Here is a 19,717-nt window from a genome sequence, read left to right as displayed (position 1 = left end):
TTTTAGGTGAAATTTTAAAAGTATCTAAATTCTGCCAGGAAGGATTTTTTTTTCAATGTGCATATTGATGTGGCATTTTAGATCTCGCTGAAAACTTTTAAAGAATTTCCCTCATTTTTCAGGTTTGAGAAGATTACTATGTGCCTCCTACTAGCAATCATCCACAGTACTTTTCCCAAAGTACTCTACCGAGTGGGTATGCGCTTCCTTTTTACTGATGGAAGAACAGACAGGAAAAGATGAAGTGGTCTGCCCGGGATAAACAGCCAGCTATGCTGCCTTTTCCAAGCCCTCGGGACTGTATTTTCTACCTGCCCGGGGCGGGGGGAGCCTGCTGGAGTGACACGGAGCTGGGCCGGCGATGGCTCTTTGGCCCCTAGTTCCCGCTCACTCGAGGTAAGCGGGCTGAGGAGCGTCACCAGCTCACAGCTGCCTCTTCGGCCGCTTTTTCAGATGGCTGTGGGAATAACCTCACGGGGCCAGGCTTTCAGTTCTGCGTTTTGTCATCTGACCCAACCTGACTTTGAGTTGACTGGTTTTATGTTCAAGGGTGGATCAGCTGGCGCCATCTGACATGCCCCATGCCTCCCTGGGGACCTGTCTCCTCTTTGACACCTCCTTGAGTCATTCTTGTAAAGACACTTGTGCTTGATTGTAGAGGAAGGGCACCTGTTATATTCCTGTGGACATCCATGTGGTGAGAGGGCTGGATTTTCACACTGCTGGGTGGGATGCAGTTTGACTTCTTTTAGTAGAAGAACAGTTTCCTGCTGGCTCCACGGAGTTTGCTGTCGTCTTTCATTTTGACTTGCACGTTGGAGCACCTATTTTGAACTTATTCAGGTCCTTGCAAAGAGATGGTGACCTAGGACTTCCTTTGGCACCGGCAGCAGCTGTGGTGGGTCCTTTTTTCTCAGGCATCTTGTGAGGAAGGGCCAGCATCTGATGCTTCCTCCCTGATGACTCTGGTGACAACAACCTGAAGCTTTCAGACAATGAGTAGCAGAAGAAGGAGCCAGATGACATGTATTGCAAAGGCCAGCAGGACAGACTTTCAGGGACAGCTGAACAGAACAAGTAGAGGTCCAGACCTAATTTCGGAGGTCACTCGATCTCAGGTTTGTGACCGGTCAGGCTTGGTACGCTAGTTTAAGCTTACGGCACCTGCAGGATCATGTTCCTATTGATGTGTTCAGGCTAATGGCAATTCTGGTTTTTTTGCAAGTCAGAGCCCAAGTCTAAAAGCCAGAGGGGGAAGATGAGCACAGTCTCTAACAAAAGAATCATCCCTTTCTTGTCTAACTGGAGTTGTAGAATACAATATTTCTCCTGAAATAGTCAGTCCTCGAGGGTCTGATTTTTCCATAAATCTCTAATTCTGTGAAGAATCCCCTCTCTCACCCTAACCGGCCAGGCAGTGGGAAGGCAGGTTGTACATTTAACTTTTGCCTTCTGTGTAGCGAATATTTCTGTCGCTTCCGGGCAGGAGGCAGGACGGGTTACCCACAGCAGGGAACCTGCCACCATTGTAAGCCATAAATGTTTTCAAGGTATAATTTAGGTGAACTCAAGAGGAGAAATAGCCCAGAGACGGTGCCTGTGGCCAAAAGCTCAGGCAGAAGCGGTCTCGTGTCTCTACGTGGCTCTGCAATGAGCTACTCTGCATCTTCCTGCCTTGGTTTCTCCCCTGTGAAAGGGAGATGAAAGTACTCATCTCTCTTCTGCAGACCCTGCGTGATTCGATGTGGTTTGGAAGAAGGCCCCCTGAGAAACTCAAAGGCTCTGGAAATGGTAGTCGTGTTCTCTTAAGGCAGGGTCTGGTCTGGACGCTAAACTTAACAAGGGAAGGACATAGCACGGCCAAAGCGCTTACAGCTGAGCACAAGGGGTGCTAGGGGAGCACAGGCACAGGAGGAGGTAGAACGGTGAGGCGATGCAAGAAATATTTAATTGGGTTCATTTGCTAAAGACATCACGTGCTGGCTGCAAAGGCAGAACCTGATGGAAAAGCTGCCAACACCTCTCCGTCGGGGAGTTTGGATTTAAAAAAAAAAAAAAATTAAAACACAGAAGTCCCCCTCCCAGCCCAGGCCCCCTCCCCTGGCCTTCTTGGGGGGGGGGGGGGGCACGGCACGGCGTTTCCCGGTGGCGGCGGCCGTGCCTCCCTGCCCGGGGGGGGGGGGGGGGGGAACCCTTCGCTGGGCAGGGTGACCCCGCACGGAGCACACGCCCACGCAGGCTGTGCACACACACACGCACACACACACACACGCACAGCTGATGCAGGAAACCAATCGCCGCGGCACAGCCCCCACCGGCAAAACCCGCGGCCCGGGCCAAAAAAGGGGCGCCGCGGCGGAGAGCACGACGCGCCTCCTCCTCGTATTTCCTCCCCCGCCCACTTCCAGCGGCGGAGGGGCTCGCTGCCGCCCGGGATGAAAAGTTAGCCGCTGCAGGATGCGCGGCGAGGCGGTGAGTTTCCCCGGCGGCGCCGGGGCGCGGCGGGCCGGCCGGGCGGCGGGGGCGCGGGGAAGCCCGGCCGGGCGGGCGGCCGGGCGGGGAGGAACCTCCGGGATCTCCGCGTCAGCCCCGGCTCTCTACGTGTGTGTGTGTGTGTGTGTGTGTGTGTGTGTCCGGCCGTGCCGGTGCCCCGGGGGCCGGGCCGCGGCAGGGGGGAGCGCGACGCGCACCGGCGCAGCGCCTCGGGGAGAAAGGGGGGGGGGGCGAGGACGGCGGCGGTAACTTTTGCCCTCGGGGAAGGCGCTGCTTCGCGCCGGGCGCGGCCGCCGCGCAGGACCCCCCTGAGGAGACCCCCGGGCGGCGGCGAGGGGCTCCCCTATCGCGCCCCCCCCCCCCCCCCCCCCCCGAGGCGCCTCACGGTCCCGGCCTCGGGGCTGGGGGGGGGGGGGGGAGCGGCCCGGGACGCCGGCCGGTGCCGCGGGGTCCCGCCCGTGAGGCGGCAGCGGCGGGGAAGCCGGCCCGCGGCGCGTCTGTTGTGCCTCGCGCCGCGCCGCCGTCCCTCCCCCACCGGGCGGCGAGGAAACCCCCTCGGTGACCCCTCCCCCGACCCCTCCCCCACCCCCGCCTCCCCCCCCCCCAGCCCTCCGCCCGCCCGCCCCGGCCGGGGAAGGGGGCGGGGCCGGGAGACCCGGTGACGTCACTGCTCCGGCCCCGCTTCCTGCAATAGAAAGTAAGAGACGGTAAAACACCCCCCGCCCCCCCTTCACCCCCCCCCGCCGCCGCTTCGCGCCCCTCCCCCCGCCAGTGACCGGGGCGCCGAGGGGGGGGAGGGGCGGGGCGGGGGAGCCGCGTCTCTCCCTGAGGGGAGCCCGCCCCGCCCCTCCCCGCCTGTCAGGGGAGGCCTCCTCCCCCCCCATTGTGTGTGTGTGTGTGTGTGTGTGTGTGTGTGCCCCCCCCTTCATCGCCCCGCAGCCGGGGGGGGGGGAAGTTCCGGGGTCGGTCGGCTCCCGTGTGGGACATGGAGGAGGAGGAGGAGGAGGGGTGGGGGGGTGAGCCCGGAGGAGGGGTCTGCCGCGGGGGGGGGGGGCGGGCCGGTACGGCGGCGGGGGGCTGCGGAAGGGGGGGGGCCGTGCCGGGGGGCGGCGCCTTGGCCGGCCCGGGGGGACGGTGCATGGAGGAGGGGTGGGTGGCGGTGGCGGGCTCCGTGTGTGTGTGTGTGCGTGTGTGTGTGTGCGCGGCCGGGCGCGGCGGCGCTGGGTCATGTTTGTGTTTGAGGTTGTCAAGTGAAGGAGGCTCCCGGCCCCCCCCGCCACACTCCCCGCTCTCCCTCTCCCTCCCCCCCCCCCCCCGCCGCCGCCGCCGCGCAGGGGTCGCCGCGTTCCCCGCCGCCGCCATCAGCCGCCGCCGCGTCGGCTCCTCCGCCAGGTTTGCAGCGGGTCCCGCGGGGTGGGGGGGGGGCTCGGGAGGCGCCGGGGGGAGTGTGGAGGGATGGGGGGGGGGGTGCGGGGCGGGACGGGCGCTCCCCGTCGCCCCCCGCCGCGGCCGGCGCCCCCCTCTGCGCGGAGCTGCGGCAGCCACAACACAATGTGTCCTCCTCCTCCTCCTCCTCCGCCGGCGGCGGCGGGGGGGGGACGGGCAGGGAGGACCGCAGGCCCCGCTCACCCCCCCCCCCACGTCCCCCCCCACTCCGGGCCGCGCGGGGACTCCGCGCCCCGGCTGCGCCCGCCCGCCCGCGCTCTCCCCCGGGGTTGCCGGCTGCACCCCCGGCCCCGGGCGGGCAGCGCTCGGGCGGGTTTGTCTGTGTGCACCCCCCCGGTTTGCAGCTGAGGTTGGGGGGGGGGGGGGGCGGTCCGCGGAGCCCCGGTCCGGCTCCTCCCGCCCCCCGGCCCCGCTGGGTGCCGGGCTGCAGCCGCCCCCCCCCCCCCGCCCCCCCGCACACCCCCACCCCCCCCGGCATGTGTGCAGCGCTTTGTTCGGTGCGGCGTTGCAGAGGGGTTTTCCCAGGCTCCTCCCTCTTTATTCATTCATGTTTTTTTTTTTTTTTTTCCTCCCCTCTCTCCCTTCCCTTTGCAATCCTGCCCGCACATACCGACGGCTCTCCGGGCCCCGGGGCTGGCTGCTTCCCAGCCCTGCTCCCTAATCTGCATTTTTTGGGGGGGGGGGGGGAGGGTGGGGGTGGCGGTGGATGTGACCGCTGCGTTTGCAAAGGCCCGCTTCTCCCTCTCCCTTTTTGTTCAAATTAAGGAGGGAATGACTTTTCGCGTGGGTCCTGCACGGTGTTTCTCCGCCGTGGCTTTCGCACGGCCATCTCTTCCCCCGAAAGGACGAGTCCTGCCGGTGAGCGGGGGAAATCGGTGGTTTTAAGGCGTAAATAAGATGTCATTTGTGCTGCAGGGGAGCTTCGGGAGGTGCCTGTGATTTACGGATAGCCGGGGGATTTCAAACTCTTGTTCCACATAACTTGCATAAAGAAGTGACAGCGTTTATTATAACCTTTAAAAACCCCAGCCCAGCAGCACCCAGAGTAAAGGGAGACCGGGCTTCAGGGGGTGCTTGTTGCTTCAAGCAATCCAGCCACTTCTCTGCATCTCCAGTTTGTGTCCGAGACCAGGAGAACGGACCTGTTAGCGTAAGGCTTTATTTCATTTCTGAATCTTTCTGTTATCCTTGCGGATAAAGTAGTAGGAGTGAACAACTTGACAGGCTGTGTGCTCTGGTTTGGATTTTTCCTTGTTTTTCCTGTACCGTGCAGTAATACCCTAGTGAAGAACCATTAGTCAGAATAACATTTTCCAGCCTCCTTTTGTGTCAGTTGCAGTCAGTTTCTTCTCCTGTTTGGGTCCTTTTATGCAGCAACAGACAAAAGAAACATTAAAAATTAATGATTATATTCCTCAACAGTCTGTAGACTGAAGGGGTGGTTGCAAGTAGTCTATTTTAAGTGGGTGTGAATTCCATATTTACAAAAACATGGTTGTCTTAAAAACAAACCCCCTAAATTAATACTTACAACAAATGCTAAAAATTCTACATACTTCCTCCTTGGAGTCGCTATCCTTAATCAACTTGTCCATATTAGGGGCCATTCTGAAGTTTATATAAATTTTTAAAATTTATTCCTAGTTTACTAAACATGAGGTAGTATTACTATTAAAAAAAAAAAAGTGAAAAGTGGTTAATTTTTTATTTTGTTTAGCTGGAAGAGTGGAACTACACCAGTCATTTTCTTCTTCAAGTTCTTGTGCGTAAGTGGTTTGCAGTAGTTCTTTGGGAGATTTCACATCCTGTAGGATTTCAGAAACTAAACAAAATGCTCCTTAAACTGGAAGCAAATCATAAGAATATTTGAAAAGAAAGTTTTTTTAATTTTGAGAAAGATGTAGGTTTGGGGATGCAAATGTAAGTTTGTGTCAACTTGGCAGTGAATCAGTGTGTTAGGCTATTAAAAGAATTCCCCGGTCCATGGGGTTTATCCGTACCGGGGCTTTGCTGGCTGCAGCCTCCTGCAAGTGCAGGGGCTGCTGCAGCCATGTAGGACCACGCCGGGGCAAAAACTTGCTGTGCAACAGCTTGCAGGTGGGTCAAGAGCCACTGTGATTCTCTGCTGTATGCTGATTTTTCGGCAGAAATGCCCCATGGGCAGTTCTTCTAGACTTGCACGCTCCATGTAAGGAACCCAGAGGTAGCTGATGTCGCAAATAGGGTGGATTATTGCTGATGCAGTGTGCGTTTGCCCTCCGCTCTGCTCTCCCCCCACCCTGAGATGAAGATCTGTATCTTAAAGCCTGATGTCAAATTTTGTTTAGTTTTCTGGATTTATTTGCATGGGACACGAGTTGCTGGAAGACGTTTTCTGGCTAGAAAACAGCTGACAAATGTGGAAAAGTGTCTTAGTTTTCTCATGCTTCCTGAGTAATTCTAAAAGGAGTTTCACCCTCATGTAGTTTTCTTAAGGTGCTGGAACATTTCAGTCCGTAAAAGGATATGTACAGAAATATTTATTGCTCATCACTGATTTCCGTAGCTGTTTGAGGATCAAAGGGAGCAGATAGATACCTTTGTTTTCCTTATTAATGCATATGTCTCATAACTTTTCTTTCTCTTTTTTTAGCATTCGGATTAACTGACCCCTTTGACAAGTTTATGGAGCTGCCATCTCTCTGCTTGCTGTACTTCCCATTTCTGAGAGGAGAAAGTGGTGTATGAGATCAGAGGAAAATGCCTCGGACAAAGCAGATACATCCCAGAAATCTGAGAGGTATGTAGCGCTCAGCTGACAAAGAAAAGCTGTGGAAAACTCGGTTGCAGTTCCAATTACAAGGTTAAAGGAAAACGTATTTAAGAAGTCTGTTTTGATCCAAAAATAGTTTGCAAGCAAGTTTTAGGAGTTGTCTGTGAGACAGCTCTAATTTTGAGAGAAATAAGTGGAATCTGTTCTTATTCCTGCAGTCTGTGTGCTTGACAGCATTCTTGATATCCTCCAGCTTACCGCAGTAACTAGCATGAACTCTGAAAATGCAAAGGAAGACGTAGTTTCCTTACCAGGGAATTTACAGTTGAAATATACAGGGAGGTGGGAAATGCGTGTAATGTAGAAGCAGCATGAGATCTGACAGGCGGTAGTTGTTTTTCTTAATAGTAATCAGTTTGGCTTGCTTTTGAGGGGATCAGACTCTCCTCCCATGCATGCCTTCTCGCTGTTTATCATCTGTCACCCACGCTACCTCGGGCATTGCTAGGTTTGACCTTGGTCTCCTTGCTGTGCCGCCTTCGTGCAGCTAAATGGTAGCTTGTTGGCTATGGAAAGGAGCAAGCAGGCAAGCGATCTGCTCCACGAACTGGCGAGCTTACGTGTCCAGGCATTTCCTTGAACAAAATCCCAGTGCACTTAACTGAGCCCAGGACTGGCAGATGAATGTCAGGAATCTGATCCCATGGTTATTTGTTACTGTCTTGGTAGAAGTGGCCCTGGAGGAATTAAATGAGGGGAAAACACAGGTCGGTTGACGAGCAGATGTATATGTTGAGGGAGAACACACTCCCATCCCTGCCCTCATACTCGGCTTTCGGGAGAACATGCTTCCACCTGCACCCCCACGTGTAGCTGTCATCAGCTTTTTTAATGTGAATTTTACAGTTGCAGAATGGAAGCATCCCTTCAGAGAATAAAAGCGATTACAAAACCACAAACATCAACATAAAGTTTTAGGGGCAGGAACAGCATTTGATTCCGGTTTTAACTTTTTATGCCAAAACGCAACAAACATCTGCATGTGTTTCAGTTAGTTTGCAGTTGAGAGGCTCTCAAGTGCTAGCGCATACAGCTGTATCCAAGACCTCGTGTTCGTGGACTATTACCACTACTACCACTAACAATCTCTGCTGGAGAAGACATTTTTGCAGCGTCTTTATTCGGGAAGTGCTGAGTAGCATTGTTCGGTGTGATGCATAAACCTCCATCACAGATCGGGAATGTCACATTTAGGTGATGCCGTTTCCCCTTCTTACTGAACGTGAAGCAATAAATTAGAGCCTGATTTTTACTGTTGCTGCTTACCAAGTTGCTGACATAGCTGAGCTTACATTTTCTGATCAAATAGGAGAGTGATCTAATTTTAGTACTCTGATACCTACTCTTGTATTGCTTGAAACTTAATAGGAGTTAAGTCTATTTTAAAGCTTCCTATTCGCTTAAATAAATGCATTTAGAATAAATAATCTAATTAAACTCTTAATTGTGTAAGAAATTAATTGCTCTTTTTTTTCCTTGCGTAATTTCCCCAGTCATTTAGCTTTTATCACCCCCTGTAATAGCAGTTTTCATCAGTTCCTATTTTTCCACAACTAATGGAGTTCTTGAATGAATTAAGATGGGTTAAATGTGGAGAAGGGAAATAGAGGTATACAGTGAGCCCATAATTTGACGTGATGTTGGAACGGTTAAATGATTGCAGCACCTGTGTAGTTTTAGCAAACTTCAACACGTTGTGAGCATATATTGCTACTATCATGGGTTATTAGAGGTGAAGTGATTTGAAAAATCAGTTTACTTCTCATTAGTTATGCCCTATTTCCATTTTTAGTCTAGATAATGAGGAAAACTGGATTTCAGTTTCTTTAGTCATTTTATCAGTCTCTGAGAATATTGCGGAAAATATTTACTTAAACCCTCAGGTTTTGCTGGAACTTGAGGCTGAAAGATTTCACAGGTCTGTTTTCGGACAGCTTATTTTTATGTATGCAAAGTTAGACCCATCTTAAGTTGGCAGTCTTAACCATTAAAACTTTAAAAAATGTGGGGTTTAGCACTGTGGTTTAAGCCATGGTAATTAGTACCAATGATAACTGAATCTGCAAAAAGAATAAATGTCTGTGGTCGAAGGTGAAACTCAGCAAACTCTTATGTTTTATAACTTTTGGGAGACAAATATGTAAGATTAAGTAATCTGTATTTTTAGGGTAAAAGGTATTTTTAAGTTGTCTAAACCTGATTGTCACCTTTTGTACTACGTACAAAGAACACTCCATGGCCTTACCTGGCTTCTCCCTCCCTTGTCCCAACTCCTCTCGTTGCCCCATAGCAATCAAATTGACAACGGCTTTAACTGGATTTGTCCAGTGCCCATCAATGTTTAACTTCTTTGAGAGATCGCTGTTGAACAACCCTTGACACTCTCTATCCTGTTGTGCATCAGATGAGTTACTTGGGTTGCACTTCCAGTCCAAGTCAGCCTGGAGAATAAACAGCCAAGTCCAAGAACCTGAAGTATTTTCCCCTAAAACCCCAACACAATCCCTCTCTCCTTCCCCTCCCCAAAAAACACACAGAAAGAAACCCACCATAAACACCCACACACCCACACCCACACCCCCCAGTAATTTGAGGTTTGCTACAGCATAGGAATAAGTTTGAAGGTTTTAATATTGCCTGTGTTTACTGTAAGCCACTTTATTGTCTGGGGAAAATGAAGTAGCATTGTTTAATATAGAGAGCTAAATTTAAGATTTTGGCAGGAAACCCTAAGGCTCTTCTTTTTGTGACATGGCTTGATTTTACTCATTTTGTATACTTCTGAGAGAGCTGACAGCCTTTGGCAGATTAGCAGTGGCCCTGAAGTATCGGGATCAGTGAAGATCAAATTTATTTTTCGTGGGGTGTTTTTGTGTGCTGAGGTCCTCTTCCCCTTCTTGGCTTTCGCTGTCTGTTTATAGATGAGTCAATATAGTGCTATGCTAACCTGATTTTACAGCAGGGAAAAAAAAACAACCCTGTATCAAGAAGGCAGGATATGGGAAGCAGTATTTTGCAAATAAAAAAAAATTAGATTAGTTGGCCATTGGTTTTCATGACTATGTGTTAGTGACATGGTTTTAATGCCCAGCTGCAGCTGAATGAGCATGTTGTATCTGAAGGGTACCAATAAGGCATCTGCTGTGCTGTGCTCATTTCATGATGTTGTTTTGTCACATCAGCCTTCCCTGCTTCTCACTGCAAACACATCCTTAGGTGAAAAATGTTACCGTCACCAGTGGACTGCTTTGGTAAGAGGAGTTGTGCACAGTGTCAGTCTCCTGGCTAACTTAACAGTCATGGTCATCCCCAGCAGTAGGGGTGAGTGGCTAAAATTTGAGAGAAATTACAGTTTTGCAGGTCTCAAAAGGATATGGATCGGATGGATGCAAGTTCTGGAAAAGGCTTAGTAGTTTCAAAGGTGAAGGGTAAAGGTATGCCTAGGAAAAGCCTGGCATCGGTTACCTGTCAGCTATGTGACTGGAACTGAGTTTATAAGCAGGTGTTCCTGATGTTGTCTTAGTCTCTTAAATATTAAAGATGCGTATTGTGTTGCTAATCAAAAGCATCATCACTCCCTCTCCAGAAAGTAAGAGTGCTGCAAAAGAGGAAAATGTCTGTCTTATTCAGACATCCAGAGGTCATCTTTTCTTAATTTACTTTATTTGTTGCATGAAGTTTTAACTCACTAAAACTAACAAAAAGGCTGCTTTGCATGTGGTTACACCCTGTATTTATATGGCCAGTTGATAAACAGGTGTAACAAAACATTTCATAGAAGCTGTAATGTATTCCCAGAAGTACAGTTACATTAGAGAATCGTGCTTTTAGCAGGGCTGAGTGGGCTTGGTTTGTTGTCAGATGGTTGTGAGGATATAGAAGGAAAAACAACTCATGTTTTTGTTTCCTTAGAAGTACCCAGTTGTAGAGTTTAAAATGAAAATGTATTTATTATGTGTACAGTGTTTAGCACAGTGGTCTGATTCACCAATACAAAACTGTAACAAAAATATTTTGAACTTCTCTTTCTAGATAAGCTTTCTGTTATTTTTAAGACAAATTGTTGCTGTTTCTGTTTTTCCCTTCTCAATCAAATATTTCTATTTGAAACAAATGGCAGACAGGCCCGTAAAGTTTAACAGCTGTCTCCAAATCTTTTAACACTTTGCATTTGATAAGGAAATGCAAGTATAATATGAATAGCTTTGCTCAATAGCTTGATAGCTTTGCAGTAATCTGAAAAGCGTGCTTAAATTTGCTGGAAAGCTGGATACATTCTGGGCCTTATGATGTCCAGAAGAGCTAGGCATCTACCACGTCTTAAGTGTGATTTAGCAAAGGCTCTTTGAATTGGTTTAAAATTGTAATGTGTTTTCAGTCCTGAAATAGGCCTGTCTACACTGAAAGCTGACAGGTTGATATTTCTTATTAGTGTTTGGTCGTGTAGTCTATAAAACTTGAGAATCGATTGGTGTGCTGTGCTTCAGTTCATGATTTGCATCAAATGACTTAAAACCACTGAGATTTCTCAAGGCTCACTTCTGTAACTTGTGCTTGCTTGATTGGAAAGAAATGTGCAAGCACAACAGTTGACTTTAGGTCTTGGTGTTGTTTCTGAGACAAAAATAATGCTCCACTTCAGGGTATTTCTGAGGGGCTGTTGATGCATTATTGGTACATCAGAAGCGCTGGTGGTCTGTGCTGTGTGGTGTTCCTGTGGACATCTGTAAAGATGCTGCATATGTGTCTTGCTTAAATTTCTGGAGCATGTGTGAGACACAGGTGGAACAAGAAGTCGAAGTTTTGACTCGGTGACTTTGTTATAGAAATATCACTTGATTTGGCAGCAGTTCTTGTTTCTGTATATCTGATTGTTTTGTATAATTTCTTCTACAAACCAAATTTGAACCCCAGACCTCCCTCATGAACGTAGAGAGAATGCATGGCTCTGTTGGTGTATCATCCGCTGGAGGACCAGCAGATCAACTTGTAATGCAATGAATAAACCAGATCTCTTGTAGACCGCAGAAGTACTCTCTCTGTGCCTCGTATTTCTCATCTGGGATGTAGAATGATGATGTTTCTCTTTTTTTGTCCTTGTTTTACTTGTTTAGAGTGTAAGACCCCAAGGCTGTTTCTTACAGTGTGTATGGTACAATGCTTGCACATTAGAGATCATCTTGACTGCAGCCCTTAAATTTTATTGTAATGTGAATAATGTCTATATTTACATGTGAAAAACTGTCTAAAATACTCTGCGGTGTAAGAAAGGCTGGATTTAAAGGGTGTAATTTGCCACCCTTTCCCATCACCTGTCCTGTTCCTGTCTTGTTGTTCCGTGTCCCTAAATTCGATCATGTGTTTTCAACAGGGTCGAGTCCTAGTCACTGTACAGGATGGTTGGGGCTTATGTCAGTGGCCACAGGTGATGGACAAAAGCCTGTTGAGAGTGGACTGCAAGAGGGGAAAGAATAGTAGGGTGGATAACACTGTTCAGTATTGCCTTGAGACAACTGTGTTTAATTCCTGCCTCTACCAGTGAGTTTCTTGCGTGAGACTGAGCAATTCTGTTACACCAAACCTTTGCAGCCAGCCACTAACTTCGTGTGCTGCATTTTGCCTGAGCTGAGATGCTCAGGCACAAATGCCGAGTTTTTGCAACTGCAGTAAGTCCACTATGGCTACAGTTTGGATGCAAAACACCGCGAAAGTGCTAAGTACCTTTAAAAAAAAAAAAAAAAAATCAAGGTCTAGGTGACTTAAGTTGAAGATCCAAGATTAGCCAACACTTTTGGCAAATCTTTTAATCTCTCTATGCCTCTGTTTTCTGCCTGTAAATTGGAGATACCAGTACCGCATCGGCTGCTGAGGGCTCAGAAGATCCAGTTGTTAGTGTTGCGAAGTAGACGCTCGGAGGCTAAGTAACGGAAAAGATGATGAAGAAACTGGTAGTAAACAGAGCCAAGCAGTGAGCACAGCCCATTTTGCGCACTGGCTTAGTTTGTGTAAACACCCTTGCTTTTGGCATTCTCCAGCTTCTTGCTGCTTCGCTTCACAATCTTAACATTTAAAAGGTATTCTTAAAGGTTACTTCCTAGCTTTTAAAATACCAAACTAAAAACCCAAGAAATTCCACTGTATTGAACCACAGCGCTTCTCATATGAGTCATCGACGTGCCGGGACCTCAGAGTGCAGCGCCGGCTTTCGCGGCGTGCGCCGGGCAGCCTGATGGCACAGCCCGCGTGGACCAGGCGCTGGCGAGCGGGGAAGGGCATCGCTCCCACCGGTTAGCGTTCGTCGTCACGCTGCGGAGTTTGGAGCTGTTGCTGAGAAAGCCCCTGCAGCCAGGAGGGAATACTCGCTGCAGGAGGAGTCTCTAGAGAGGAACATCTTTAATGTCATCGGTTCCCAGTTGGTTTCGAGACTGGTTTAAGCCACTGCCGCGGAGGAGGAGGAGGAGGAGGAGGAGGAGGAGGAGGAGGAAGGGAAGCGGTCCTGCCTTCCCCCACCTCGGATGCTTGTTGCCCACCTCGCGTTGCCCTCCTGGCTCGCGCGTTCGCTGGCCCCGCAGGGGAAGAAGTAGTGGCATCCAGACCGAGTTATGCTAGCACCGCAGGCTGGGGGGTAATTTTTGTGCTGGGGGGGTGGTTCCCCAGTGCTGTGCACCCCGCGGCCGCTGGAGCAGGGGCCGGTGGCAGGTGGGGAGGGACAGCGCAGAGGCAGGGTTGTCTTGAGCCTCTGGCTTGAACTCCTTGCGAAACCGTGTTGGAAATCTCTGTTGGCCGTGCGTAAACGCAGCAGGCTTTTTGAGCTGCTTTAGTTGTCCAAAGACGGGTATAGATTTTCATAAGGATAACAAAAGGTGTGTTTCTTATTTCTGGTTTCTTTGCTTTTCCCGCCAGAACCCCCCTCCTATTGACAAATTTCAAAACTGGGAAGAGATGGAGGTTACTTCATGGATGACTTAAAGAATTTTAGTGTACTGGTAAACCAGCAGGAGACTGAACTGGTCTCAGCTGACACCTTAATTAAAAATAAAATAAAACACTCCCTCTAAAATTTGGCATAGAACTTTCATTCAGACTGAACGAAATTTGGCTGAGATTTAAGCAATTAAAAAGAGGTCCAGAAAACCAAACTTGATTGTAGCTGGCACTGTCAGCTTTGAATATGTATTTATAGATTTCTGCATATGCACGCTAAATATTAGGAAAAGAAAATGGGGATAATGCAAAGAGAGCCTGCTGGATACAGACAGTTGCAAAAATAGGTGCTTTCAGAGCGAGTTAAAATAACATGAAGAAGAGGGATAAAAGAATGGTATTCCAGCTAACAGGATTGCAAAGAAATACCTACAAGAATGTTGATGAAAGAGAAAGAATGGAGGAAGGAGCTTAGTTCTGTTCTCTTGATAGTAGAAAACAACACGTATTTTTTATGGAATATAAAATCATTATAATTGCAGTTAGAATCGAGCTCGAGCTGGAAGAAATTGGTGAAGGGTAAGGTTATAAAAGATGGAATTCATACAGAAATGAAAAAAGCAGCAATGAACTGGGGCTTGAAAGCTATGTATAAGCCAGTTAGATTTCTTTCAGAATACAGTGAATTGGAAACAGTGCAGAACTGTAATTCTGCCTCACCTTTACATCTTGTATCTTCTTTACTGCTAATTAAGCATGGAGTAAGAAATGCTACAGAATTTGGCATTTGCTGAAGCATGAACTCCAGTGTATTAGGAAGGTCATGAAAAAAATTATAGCTGTGAAAAGAGAAACAAAAAGTAAGATTTCAGCAGTTGCTCTTCAAACATTTCTATTACAGCAGGCAGTTGGTTCTGGGATGAAACTGAGTCCAGTCTTCTGAGCCCAGGAACAATTACATTTTGTAAGAGTCCAGCTTTCTTCTGAGCATTTAGAAGAATTTGACTTTTTGTTTGTTTGTTTGTTTGTTTAAATCCTTGCATCTCAGAATAGATTTTGGGTTGCTGTGAGTGTATATGTAAGTTATGTAAGGTTAACTGTTTTATTGGGGGTGTGTGTCTGTGTGTGTGAACTTACGTGAAAAAACAAACAAACAAAAAACCCAACAGCCACTTCTAATATGTAACCATTAGAAGTTAACATGTAAATACCAAAATCCTGGATAGGCTGGAGAACCTTGGTTAAGAGAGCTTCCTCCAGGTTTATGGTCATCTGCATCTTAAATGGCTGTTGTGAGACCTTAAGCCTTCGCCTTTCTCCTGTTTTTCTTAATTGACTATTTACTGCTTTAAAACTATGCAAGTTTCTATGTTGATGCCCCTGTCAGTATTTTCAATCTTTGAAGGCATCAGTCCACTAGACTTTGCAGTTGTGGGCTGTGTTACTGCACAGTCTTATATCTAGCTCAATAAACTTTCCAAGAGCTTTGTTACCATTTAAAAATATCTTGTTGCGATGAATTCTGTTTAATAAAAAAAGGTGCCAAAGAAATTTGCAGCATAGTACTGTTTCCTTCAAACTTGCATTGTGCCTGTCTTACGGTGCTTGAAAGGGTTTGTGTGATAAATACTTACCTGCTGCTCCAGGAGAGGATTCTTGGGCTGTGGGAAGAGTTCCCAGCCCTTGGCAGGGTGGACAGGCGCGCAGGACCTTGCTCAGGGAGCTCAGTAATAACACGCAGTTGTCTGCGTGTTAGGGGGTGGTGTTTGTTTGACCCAACACTTTGCAAAATTGCTGAAGAAGTAAAAACTTTTTTTTTTTCCTAACCACAGTCAGTTGTTATCACCAAAACAGTTACCCTGTAGCCCGCCTTGGTGTACTTGGGAAGCTTAGAAAAAGACTCTGTTTTGGGGGTTTATGTTGTTTTGGTTTGGTTTTTAATCCTGAAATTACTCTGTTTCATGGCATGTATTTTGAGTTTCTTCTTAGGGTTAGACAATTTGTTTTCCAGTTGCAACTGCTGTAAATATTTATGCTGGAAAATGTAGAGGAGACTTCCTAGAGCTACACATTTTCAAAGAGCTAGTTATACCAGTATGTATTTCCTAGACTTATTCATTCTTTGGTATGTTGGGCTTCTGTAGTAAGCGTTTTAGTTCAGTAGTGGCTTATGAGATTATGGAGAGAGAAACTCAGGCTCTTAGTTGGAAAAGCAAGATTTTCCTTGCTATGTTAAAACAGATGAATAAACTGGACTTTAAATTTCCAAATTAGATGAGTTGGGCGATGTACAGTCTTTCCCTCCACTTGTTTAAATGTATCATAACTCAGAATATTTACATTAAGAAGAAGGGACACACACGCAGACACCCTTGGAGCCTTTGGTGACGCATTTTTGGGGAAGTGGGGAAGCTCAAGTTCATTAGGTGAGGCAGTGCTGTTTGTTTTTATACAAAAGCTTTTTAAATGCCCTTGGAGCGTCTCTCAGAATGAGGCTGCTTGGAGAATATGCTGACTTAGCGATTCCCTTATGACCTTTGGTGGCAGACTGAAGGAGAAATGGCTTTGTAACGATCCACAGGTTGTGAAAAGCGGAAGGAGGATTTTTGTTTAGGCAAAGTTGAAAAAGTCTGTGTACTTGAAAATTTCGTCTTTGACTTAAGAGTTTGTTGATACTCATATAACTGAATCTGGTTAATGCGGTAAACTGGATTTGACATCTCTGATTACCAGCAGCAGCAGTGAGTAGAGAGTGCATGTTCATATGTTAAATACCCCGTGAACTTTTTTCCCCCTGAATTCCCATGTGTTTAAAAGATGAGTTCCCACCAAGTCCCCTTCACAAATGCCGGGGCTGAACTCGTGCAAGGTTTGGAAGGAGCTGTGGGGAAGAAAAGCAGCAGTTCAGCAGGAGCCTGTGGTGTAGCGTCGCTACAAAACAACTGTGTGTGTGTTCCTAGTTACCTATGAAATATGTGGCTTACGCCCTGCCAGCAGTGGTAGTCATGGAATATCCAGAGCACACCGCATGATTTCCTCTGATTTTTGGCCTAATTTCAGGGGCTGGGAAGTAGGGTTAAGTTAATGTTGAACAGCATTGTTTTTAACTACTGAGCTCCGTTAAGTCAGGTGGGAGACTGCGCGCTTGTTCTTACAAGGTTGCAATGCAGACACAATACGGAGCCAGGAAAAAGAAAGAAGTGTTTAGAAATGGCACTTAAAATATAATTTCTGTGGTGGTTTTGCTATTCTGTTACCTAGAAGGAATCTCTAGCCGCTGTGCTTTTTGAAGAGGAGTGCATGTCTCTTACACAGTAGATGTACAGATTTTACCTTTATCCTTGCTTCAGGATTTCTTACAGAAGGAGGTATTTCTGTCCCAGATCTATGAAGAAAACACAATGATGTATGTATTAATTGTGTTTTAAAATATTTCACTCTATAATTTTTATTAGCAAAATACCTAATCTACCAAAATGTTCCTGTAATTCTCAGTTGTCAAGAGGCAGAGCGCTAAGTATGTACGTTGTAATAGTTTAATGCCTTGAATCTTGAAAGAGAATTGCTTTCTTCAGTGTAAGGGCAGTGCTTTTGTGGCTAAGAGGCAGATTAGGAACTGTGAAAATACTAAACTTTATTGCAGGGAAGATTTAATAATTTTCAAATAAATCTTCATGTAGCGTACACAGCAGACTTGCTGAATTTGTCTTGGGTATTGCATGCATTTGTTAGGGAGGTGGGATAGTACCCTTTTTCATGATAACCATTCATGGAACATTTAATTGTGTTTTCCCCTGGTGTTTTTTCTTTCTTTTAAACAAAGTGTATTATTATGCCAATAAAATTTTATATTTATTTTAGAACACTATGTATGTTATGTCCAGGTATATGTGTCCGTTAGCATGTTTCAAAATAGTGTTTTCTTTATGTGCTTTTTCCATTTTTTCTTAGAATTCTAGACTATATCTTGCAACAGTGATGTAACTTCTGGAGATACCAGAGGAATTGCTGTTCTGGTACAGGATGATTTTGCTTTTGAGAGACTTGTGAAAGGCAGTTTGTCTTGTGTACCTCTTCAGCAAGGTTTGCTACTAGGATTGCTGGAGGAGCTGGCTGCCATCCCTGTTCAGGTACATGAAATCCATCGCTGCAGTGGTAGAAAGAAAGCCAGTTTTTGTTGTTTGGCTGCTTAAATGCAGATCTGCTTCCCTGTTGAAACAATCAATTTTCCCTCCCTTATGCTCGTAAATTAGGCTAGTCGTTAGGCTTGCTCAGAAGCCCTGCAGTCTTAACAGTTTATGGTTTTCTGAAGCTTTCAGTTGTCTTGGTGTGTCATCTGTATATGCAAGAGTACTGTCAGGGCAAACTCTGAAATTCCGTGATGGAGCAGGTTGGGATCTCCTGCTTGGGGCCTTTGCCGGAGGGATGCCATATCCTAGAGTGAGCAGGCACCATAGGCGGATCGGGGCACGTCCCAGAGCTCGTGGGAAGTTTTCACAGGCATCCAGGCGGGATATGGCCTCGGCACAAAACCGGTTTTAATTATTAATGTTTTTCCAGTATCTTATGGCTGGCTTCTATCATGCCTTTTCAAAAATAAATGAATAGCATGTTCCTTTTTTTTTTTTTTTTTTTTTGTTTTGGCAAGTGGTGTTTCTCTAATTTTTTTCTTCCTCTGTGCTTTTTTCCTTCTCTCATTCTTTTTCTCCAGAGTGACTCCCAGTTCTCACTATCTATGGATATTGCTTCTCTGCTGTTCTGCCTACTAATGCAAATATAACCAACAGTCTAGTGGGCATCTAGGAAACAGGCAATTTCATAATATCGTCTTATTCCTTCCTGATTTTTCCCCCTGTTCTTAAGCCTCACAAACCTTTGATATTGCTAATGTCTTGCATGCTTCGGTTTGCTCCCTGAACCAAGTTGTAGGTATAAAGACATTTCTACTGAAGCAACCTGGAGTTTACGTGATGAGGCCTTAAAAAATACAGTTAACAGCATATGTTCTTCAGGAATAACATCTTTACAGTGCTTTGAGAAAGCAGAACAAGAAATTGGCTATAGAGAAGCATCATGTGTTAAGACTCAAGGTTCAGAGGTTTGAAGAATGTGATATCTGTCTGTAACATGCTCAGGAAGTAATGCCAAGTAATGGATTTTCAGTATATCTGAAAACTGACCCCATTATTTGAAGCAGTATTTCCACAAACAGTGTCTCCAAGATGAAGGAGCAAGGGTGCGCATGGTTGCATTTCTCACGTGTCTGTATAAACACATTTAGGACTGTTTGGAAGTGCAAAAAACAGTTAATACTGAAATATTTTCCCAACTTTTACAGTAATTTTTGTACTTTTTTTTCTTGTTCTTTTTTTTTTTCAGGGGGGTAAAAGTTCTTGATTTCCACATTCTGTAGGAGATTCACAATCTAGCAGCTTTTCTTTTGAATGCTCAACCTCCATGCTTTAGTAAAATGCTGACCAGATTTGCACAGTAGGTCTCTCCTGTTTACCGTCTTCGACTGTCAAAGGGAACGTCAGCAGAGAGAGGGTGTGATGGGCAGGCTGGCGTGCCCCGCGTGCCTCGCAGCCTCCTTTCCTATGTCTGTTTGTGGCATCGAGGCTAAAAGATAGATTGAACCCGTTGAGATATTTTCTTGTGGACCATAGTATGTCACCTGCAGTCAGGTATTAAAAGCTTATAAATGCAGCTTGTGAATTTCTGATTTTCAATTTGGCTGGGATATCGCAATGTGCACAGCATGGCCGGCAACAGTCCTAGATCACCAATAGTGGCCTTCTGTAGTTGGATGTATTAATTATAAAAAGCTATTCAAAAATACTTAGAAACAGGGAGGAATCTGAATGTTAATGTCTTAGTGGTGGAAAATAATGGCCTGAAAACACTGGTCAGTGTTTCCAGAGCTGAAACTTTCTGGTAAATCACATATTTCTGCAAGGACATTCAGAAATTTGAAATCCTTTAAAATCTACTGATGTGAGGAAAAGGGGCAGAGGAGACAAAGCCTTTTTTTAAGCTAACAGA

The 19,717-nt window shown here is 46.7% G+C and overlaps 1 protein-coding gene across 7 annotated transcripts in view; it reads left to right on the top strand.

Annotated features, from left to right (window-relative positions):
• Nucleotides 1-2,294: 2,294 nt before the first annotated feature.
• The window catches only part of HIVEP1 (HIVEP zinc finger 1), a 130,489-nt gene continuing 113,066 nt past the window's right edge, over nucleotides 2,295-19,717 (top strand). For 2 of the 7 annotated variants that reach the window (XM_052772690.1, XM_052772248.1), the window contains exons 1-2: nucleotides 4,814-5,089; nucleotides 6,572-6,718. In XM_052772690.1, the coding sequence (XP_052628650.1) occupies nucleotides 6,679-6,718 (40 nt within the window). In that variant the 5' untranslated portion in view covers nucleotides 4,814-5,089; nucleotides 6,572-6,678. The other 5 variants (XM_052772427.1, XM_052772338.1, XM_052772516.1 and 2 more) reach the window with 5 other exon arrangements.

The sequence above is a fragment of the Harpia harpyja genome, chromosome 1, assembly GCF_026419915.1.
Source record: "Harpia harpyja isolate bHarHar1 chromosome 1, bHarHar1 primary haplotype, whole genome shotgun sequence".
In the NCBI taxonomy this organism is placed as follows: Eukaryota; Metazoa; Chordata; class Aves; order Accipitriformes; family Accipitridae; genus Harpia; species Harpia harpyja.
Note: the sequence above shows the minus strand (reverse complement) of the source record. Positions and strands in the feature narration are given on the sequence as shown.